The following is an 8849-nucleotide window of genomic DNA, read 5'->3' as shown; positions in this document are numbered from 1 at the left end:
TCCCCACTCTGTCTCTGGTGAATCCTCTCACCCTCTGCATCTCTGGCCTGTACCCCAGTTCTATATGAATAAATAAATAAAATCTTAAAAAAAAAATTAAAAAAAAAAAAACTGGAGACTTAAACTCAATATGAATTAAAATGTGATTAATGTTCTAAATTTTTTAAAATTTAAAGTCAGTTACAATATGAAGAAAATGCCTTTAATTTAGTGAAACAAGATTTCAGTAGTGTTTTTATAAGCCTCAGTTCACTTTTTTAGTAAAAACGTGACTGTCTCTTTAGCTCAGTTACTTAAGTAAATTACTATGTAATGAGAAGGTAGAACCTGTAAGGCCTAGGGGTGTTTCCAGACATTCTAGTCTCTTTGTGAACAAATTCCACCATGTTTAGTTTCCTTCTGAGAGAAATTTTTGGAACTTTACATTAAATCATTTAATGTGAATAAGATAAAATTATTAATGTAGTAAAGCATCTACAGGTTAATAAAAGTGTTCATTTTGTATAGTTAAAAATAAGTATAACAGAAACTTGATTTATGGCATTTTTTACCAACCACCTAATTTACTGCAGCTCTGGAAGAGTCATGATGCTATACTTACATTTCTATTACAGATCCCACAGATGTCTGTCACAAAAATAAAACATCTTCACTAGCAGTAAGTCAGTTTGCAGTATTTTCTCTTCTAGATTGTTTCATCCTAATCTGCAAAGAAAACAATTTCAACATCAACTTGCTGTTGATTAAGAACAAAACAATATTAGTAAAATACATATAATGCTTTTTAAAAATTCAGTAAATTTCACTTTAAAAGTGGAAAAATACTCAAGACAAGGATGTATGCTTTCACTGTTACTCAACCCTGTATTGTGTACTGGAAAGTTTTATCCAGAAAAATTACACCACAAAAAGATAAGAAAGGTATACAAAATGATAAAAAGTAGAACTGCATTTATAGAAATAGTACAGCTATCTCTAACCCTTATATTGAAATTCCCAAACATTCTCCAAGAAAGCTATTAGAGCTAATGAATTCAGCAAAGGTGCAGGTTACTAGTTCAATGCACAAAAAAGTTAGCTGTGCTTCCATATCTAGTAGTCAACAGTCCAAAAAGACAATTATGGGGGCAATTCTATTTATAGCTAGATCTCAAATAATAAAATGCCTAGGAATCAACTTAACCAAAGAGGGGAAAGACTTACACAGTAAAAATTATAAAGCAATGCTGAAAGAAATAAAAGCAGCTAAATAAATAGAAAGATAATTGATGTTTATGGACTAGAAGACTGAAGATGGTAAGACAACAAAATGATCTATAGATTCAAGGTAATTCTTACCAATTTTTTTTTTTGTTGTTAGCACAAAGTGGAAAAGCCAGACCTCATATTCATATGGAATTATGAGTGATCCTAAATACATCACATCACATGAGTGATCCCAAAAAATCTTGAGAAAGAGCAAAGTTGGAGAAAACACATTCCTGATTTTAAAATTACTGTAACGTTATAGTAATCAAGACAAATTGACACTGGCTTAAGGATACACAAATACACCAAAATATTAGAGTCTACAGGAATAAATCCATACATCTTTATGGCCATTTGATTTTCAAAAGGTTACCAAGTCCACTTAATGAGGAAATAATAGTCTCTTCAACCAGTGTTGGGCCAACTGAATTTGCATATGCAAAGAAATAAAGTAGAGCCCTATTTCACACCATATATAAAAATTAATTCAAAATGGTCAATAACTTAAATGTAAGGGTAGAATCTTACAACTCTTAAGATTTAGCACTCCCTAGATGATACCAAAAGTATGACCAAAAAAAGAAAAAAATAGTAAGACTTCATCAAAATTTGACATTTTTGTATATCATAGGACATTGTCAAGAATATGGGAGGCTTTACAAGTCATAGCTGATAAAAATGTATAAAGTCTATATAAAGATCTACATCTCAAAAAAATTAGAAAATGGGCAAAGATTTGAAGACATTACAAAACAGAAATAACCAGTAATAAGCACAGTGAAAGGTGCTCAATATTTTTAGTTTTTATGAAACTAAAAACTACGGGCCCTCCCTGGTGGCGCAGCGGGTTAAAGCACAGCACTGAGAATCTAAAGCCGCCTCCGCATGAGTTCGATTCCCGCCTGCCCCGGAGGTGACCACATGGCGTGGCAGACCTCTCCTGACCCGCCCGCTGCTCCCCTCAGCAGTGTACTTCGTTGATCTGCCTGTCCTGTTCCCCACTCTGTCTCTGGTGAAGCCTCTCACCGCCCCTGAGCCTCTGGCCTGTACCCCAGTTCTGTATGCACAAATAAATAAATCTTTAAAAAAAAAAAAAAAACTACAACTATGTATCACTTCACATCTATTATGATGGTCATAATTTTTTTAGGAACCAGTATTAGTGAGGATGTAGAGAACTCAGAACCCCTGTGGATTATTGGTGGGAATGGTTGATGTAGTCACTGGAAGAGAGCTTGATAGTTCCTTCAAAAACATTAAACAAAATTACCATGTACTCCACCAATTCCACTTCCAGGTACAAATGCAAAAGAATTTAAAACAGGGACTCAGAGATGCTTGTCTACCGAAATTATTCATAAAAGCCAAAAGGTACACACAACACAAATGTCCACCAAACAGAATGGCTAAAATATGTTCGATTAAGTGAAATGCAGTTACAGCCATAAAAGGGAATCAAATTCTGATACATGGTGTCACGTTTCATTTTTAATGAAATAAGATCTATATGGATAAAGAAGAAACAAAAAAGTAAAGTGGTTCATCTTTAGTACTGAATGTATTCCACAGTTACTACCTCCCTTACAAGAAAGCAAAGTGTGCAAAGACAGAGTCTCATGTTATATAAGACCTCCTATTACAGGTATGTCCAATTTTACAACAGGTAAGGTAATGAGTGCTGACTGGAAAAAAATAATTCCTTTTTTCTCACCATTCCCCTTCCCCCCCTTCACACCAAATGCTGTCAATTTTTATCCTCAAAACCTTTATTTAGAGTTCTACCTTCTACTCTCTTGCCATTGCTAGTGACCTAGTTTTAAATCTATCATTTCTCTCTTTTCTGCTGGTATAATGAATCTCTTCTACAATATGACCCTTCAAATTTACTTACTAAATCCAAGAACAGCATATTTATATGGCAACATGGACCATATTCTTTGTATACATGAAGCCTTTTATTGGCTCTCAGCTTATAAAAGCAAAGCTCCTTAGGGAAACATTTAAAGGTCTTATTACCCTAAAACCTTAAACTCTCTAGTCTTATTTATCACTGCAACAACACACAGATTAATTCTCTGATTATACCAAATTACTCATAATTCTCCAAACTTTCATTTAGTTCTATATTTCCTCCTTTTGCCCGGTAATAATCTTTCAAAGATCATGAATGCTTCCCTTACCGTCATAATGTCCTCTCATCTATTATTTTTTGTACATGTTTCTATCACTAAACTTAGGCACCAGAGCTATTTGTTTGTTTCTGACTTTTCACTAAACCATATGCCTCCTGAAGATAGGGACTATTGTAATGCCTCTAAGTGACTAGTAAACTGCCAACCAGTTTTTGCTGACATGAATTGATATTTCCTGCATGAAAAAAAAAAAAAAAAACCTCCTAAAATAACTACTGGAATAAAACATCGAAGAACTAAGTTTATTTATGCATATAAAACAATGTTTGATCAACAGTGATCAAAACACCCAGTTATTAGATGTAAGCTTTTGACATACTAAGAACTTAAAATCTAACTGAGTTACTAACACTTACAAATATAAGGCTCAAGCCATCTTTCCCCTTTGACTATTTACTCTAGCTGTTCTTTACTAGCAATAGATGCTCCAAATGGCATATAAAATCCAAGAATAAACTGATTTTAGAACCTATGAGTAATGGTGACATTTCCAATTCCTATAACACTTGGTATTTTCTAAGACTAAATGGTAACAGTAGAGGAGGGAAATAAATTAAAACCTAAGCCGCAATCTATATCCTACCTATCCAAACTCTGGATGCTACCAGCAATCTCAGCATTTCTGGCAGTTCTTCACAAATGAAAAATACAGAATCCTACTCCATTCCTACAGAATCAGATCCCTAGGGAATATGCATAGTAAGGTTCACTAAACACTAGCAGACCCACCCTGTTAATGAATCCTCAAAACACCCTGTGAGATAGTATTATATCCATTCAGCTCTAAATCACAAAGCTACCGATATTGGAAGTTAGATGCAAATGCAACTACCTATTTAAAAAAAAAAATTCTTTCTTCAATGTACAGATCTCGGAGGGAAAAGTCTAGAAATGCATCATGTAACAGGAGTATGATGCAACCCATGTCTCAAAATTCAAAGGAATCTGAAAGTTTTTTTTAGTCACATTAATAGTAATAAACAGGTACAAATAATTTAGATATTTTATTTAAATCAATATATTTAAAATATGAGCATTTTCACATGTAGCTGAATTAAATATAAACAGTTTATGAGACATTTGGCATTCTTGTGTATGCATATACACTGAAATCTGATGTGCATTATAAATGCACAGCACAACTCAATAGAGCATATCAAGTGCTAAGGAGCTCCACGTGACTAGTGCTAACACACTAGGCAATGCAGTTTTTCACAGATAAGTATTTTTTTAAAACATGAAACTGATAATTTAATACAAGACTTGGTAAATAGTGAACATGAAGTCCTTGTTTCTTCACCTACATCTTTGCTGGGCATAGACAAAAATAAGTTGCAAATTCTTCTGTAGCAAAAATTGACTAGCTTTTAGGTGGTCCCAATTCTGCTAAGTTGACGCATCAATTATAACCTCAGAGTATTATACTACTAGTTGAGCACAACACAGGGTCTGATATGTAACATAGTCATGTGAAGAAGAGCTCAGCCTTCAGAAAACTACATTACTGAAACCAAAGACGGGGAAAGAAAGGGATGACTTTTCATTTAACCAAATTTAAAAGATGACTGTGATTGTATCTAAAGACCAGAATTAATTTGTCAAACACAAATAAGACCTATAGCAATGATTTGTAAACAAAACCAAACTCAATACAATTTATAAATTATCATAGTAAAATTTATCACAACATTTTGAAGCAAATACTTATTAACTAATATGTTAAAGTTCCTTCTTTTGGTGAAAATTTGTGTAGAAATGAACTGACAGGAAGAAAACAGAATAATTTTTAAACTAAATTTGATTTTTTTTTTGTCCTTTATCACTTCTGGAAAGGGGAAAAAGTGAAGGACTAAACTAAAAACTATGTAGCAGTTAAGAGATAACCAGTAAATTTAATTATTTACTCATACAATTACATAAGTATACCTAAAAATGAATACTGTATGATTTACAAGTTGTGACCACTAAACAAATTCACACTCCTAGCACTTGCACATACTGTCTTTTTCTCTAAAAATATTTAGGATTAATTACAATAAATATAATCCACTTCTCAAAGGGAGTTCAAGATAAAAACTTAAGTCTTTTTCCTGCAGATAATATAGTCAAATAATCTTTCCAAAGAAGTAAAAAATAAGATAAGAATGGTACAATTAAAATACCAATAATTTTAATATCTGAAGACTTTTCTATTTTTTCCGTTTACTAAAAGCTAATATTAATTTTTTTTATTTAAAAAGGCTAAGCAGGAAATGTTCCATATAAAAGTGATCAACAGCAGAAAAGAATATTTTAATCCTTCCCACTTCGGGTATACAAACAAAAAAATGGAATAGAGGCTGGGTATTTAGTAGATACATCTTAATCTTTCTTGAGAAAGAGTCCCAAATTGAGAAATGTAACTACTGTTTCCATTTTTAGCTTTCTCTATCACCCACCCTGCTAAAACACAAGAGGCAGTAAGCCACTAAAACGAAACAGTCCATGATAAGCACAGGTGGTTGAAGCAGAATGCTATTACAGGGGTTTCCATACCCAACCAGCAAAGTCAGGTTCCTTAGGCACAATTTGTAAACAGACAGAAGAATGAAAACGGTTTTAGTCAACACCTTCTCTACTGGGGGGGTGGGGGGGGTAGGGGGGGTAGGGGGAGAGCACTCAATTATCCAACTGATGTTTGTCTGGCATTTCATGCTAGTAAATGGCTAATCAAATTCTTTACACAGAACAAAACTGTGAAAAGTAGATTTAACACTATCTGCCTCCCTCTTTTGACAATTCAAGTTGGAAGAAACTAAAATAAAGTGTTTTACTAGTTGACGCATGCCTCCTGAAGAAAAAAGACCATCTCCACCGACTTATCAAACGATTACCTATTAGGAAAAACAGTTTTCCTTATGATTATAATGCTACCAGGTTTTCACAATTCATAAATAACAAAGCATTGAAATATTTAAATAGCATTATTTCATTTTGACCACAATTAATATAGGCCCATCTGAAGCAAATTCTAAGTCAAAGGCTTAACATTTTGCCCCAACTAAGACACAAAAGGTTAAAAAAAAAAAAAACTTCTAAGACCTATTTCTAGACTGGCATTCACTCTTCCACTTTTCTCTTAAACTAAGAATTAACTGACCCTTTTTCATACGTGTTTAGAGCACCCAGGCGTTCAATACAAACAATACTTGCTGATCACAAAAACACAAAACCAACATCATATCCTATTACTTTGCCGGTTACTTTCTTCACCTGTCCTGTAAGTCACATCTTTTTCTAAATATAGACTCACTTATTAAAAAGACAAACATTTAAGCATCCCAATTTCTGTAATTGCACAACGGCTTTCAATGTCAATGTTACGCTTTCACACCGTATTTAAAAAGTACACATTTTTGGGGAGAAGGGTTGTGCTCTTGGCACTAGAAATGTCAATCACACAAAGACAAATTTCTACAATTTCTTGGCTTTTTCTCCTCCTCAAGTCCAGTTTCCGCATTACAAAAATATTACCTAGCAAACAAATGTCTGTACTCAAAACTTGAGAAGTGCTCACTAAAATGGCACTCAGAAACGAAATGAAAAAATATGAAATGTGGCTAACAAGGTGAAAAAGATGTAGTTGCTAGAATGTGTGTAAATGCAAAACAATTTTGCAGCCTTTCTCCGGAAGCCTACAGAAAATAAAACAGTGACAACAATGGGAAACCCACACTTTGCAGCGGGATGGGCGGAGGGTTAGGAAGAGAACTCTGCACCCCGCAACCAGCAGAACAAAGCAACAGCCTCCGCTTTTAGGATGTTCTGAGGTGTGGAAGCTCAACGAGTATTAAGAGCTCTCTTAATTGTCCAGATGCTTTAATAACCGTCAAAACAACGAGGAACACGCAGCACTGGGTTTAACCCCGACAAGGTGGAGGCGCTGATCTTAACATTAGGCAATATCCAGACACAAGCGAGCGGGGGAGGGGAGGAGGAGTAGAGAGAACCAGGAGAAGGCAGCAACCAAAGGAGCTCAGGAAAAAGACAAAATGCACGGACTGTAAGCCCTGGCTTCGATTTGACCGAAGACCCGGACAGAGCCTTCCCATGGGACACAGGGTATAGGGCACCCCCAAACCACCGTCTCCCTTAATCCTCAGATGGTCCCCGGGTAGAGGCCTGACACCTCCGCCGAGGGGAAAAGAGAGGGACTGGCTGCCACCAAAGGCAGAGACACCGACCCCAGCGGAAGAGGCTGCGCAGTAATGGCCGCTGCTCCGCCTCTCGCACCCCGGCCGGGACCAGCTCCGGGCCGTCGCCCAGGGCCAGGGCTGCGTCGGCCGTGGTCAACGCAGAGCCCGTCACAGTCTTCATGACTGCGACAGCAGCCGAAGCAGGGGCGGCGGGAAGGACTGAGCGGTCCCACCCCACCTCGGCAGACAGCCGCAGTAGCGCCGGCCCAAGGGCGTCCACCTACGCACCGGCCCCTGACCCCGCCGCCGCCCCTCAGGCCCAAGAGCAACGCAGACCCGGAGCCCATAGAGGCCCGGTGACACCGCGGGCCAGCACTCCCGGAGTTAGGATTCCAGGGGAGCTGACTTTAACCGTGTCCCCCGTGAGGGCTTAGCCCCGACTCCCACCTCTCTGACCACAGCCGCGGCCGCCTCGCAGTCTTTTCTCTTCGATCTCGGAGTCCGCAGCGGCCGGGGACGCGCGCGGCCGTCACGTGACAGCCCGTCGCGTCGCGGGGGGGCGGGGCCACGTGGGGCGGAAGCTGTGTCGGAGCTCGCGCCGCCCCCTCCCAAGCCCTGTTTCCCGAAATCCCGCCCCACCCCGTCCTGCCCCTCCTCGCCTCGTCCCGCCCCTCCAGTGCGCGCCTGGGTGTCCGCCCTCTGCCTTTGCGGACCTGAAATTTCGCTGCTCTAACTGCTTTAAATTTTACTTTACTTGTAATTAGGGTCAGGAGACTGTAGGAGACAGGAAGAATGTAGCTTCACCAGGAAGAGACTGGGCAGAGGAAGTAAGGCGCATGAAGAACCAGTAGATGGTGCTGCTTAGAAACTCAGCTTCGAGCCCCCAAAAAGTTGGATTTGGGGGTGAAGACTCTTGGCAAAGAACTGCTTGTTTTCTTTTCTAAAAGTAATGTTTTCACTTTCTGAATAGTAAAGCAATTTAATCTGTTTAAAAAAGAAAAAGAAGTATTTTCCTTTTGAACCCATTTTTCTTAACAGAATGGGGCGTACGAAGTTGGAGGGGGAAAAATTAGTCTAAAAATCTGAAACTAAAGAAATGACTTATTTGGATACGTAGGTGTTGTTTCAAGCATCAAAACCCTGGCAGTATCCTCCATTTTATTTTAGCAGGGAAATCAGTCTTTTTCGGAACAGACTGTATTTTCTTAATTTGTAGTAAAATGAAGAAATGAAT

At 37.9% G+C, this 8849-nt stretch overlaps 1 protein-coding gene across 2 annotated transcripts in view; it reads right to left on the bottom strand.

Annotated features, from left to right (window-relative positions):
- Positions 1-8148, bottom strand: part of RNF146 (ring finger protein 146) — a 14937-nt gene extending 6789 nt beyond the window's left edge. The window contains exons 1-2 of one of the 2 annotated variants that reach the window (XM_004673835.2): positions 8063-8148; positions 602-705 (exon numbers count right to left, since the gene is read on the bottom strand). In XM_004673835.2, coding sequence (XP_004673892.1) covers positions 602-603 — 2 coding nt within the window. In that variant the 5' untranslated portion in view covers positions 604-705; positions 8063-8148. Of the gene's footprint in view, positions 1-601; positions 706-7663; positions 7858-8062 lie in introns of those variants that run through there. The other variant, XM_012722233.1, reaches the window with a different exon arrangement.
- Positions 8149-8849: the final 701 nt, after the last annotated feature.

This window comes from Condylura cristata, unplaced genomic scaffold (genome assembly GCF_000260355.1).
Source record: "Condylura cristata isolate star-nosed mole 26May11 unplaced genomic scaffold, ConCri1.0 scaffold00001, whole genome shotgun sequence".
In the NCBI taxonomy this organism is placed as follows: Eukaryota; Metazoa; Chordata; class Mammalia; order Eulipotyphla; family Talpidae; genus Condylura; species Condylura cristata.
This window is presented reverse-complemented; position numbering and strand designations above follow the sequence as displayed.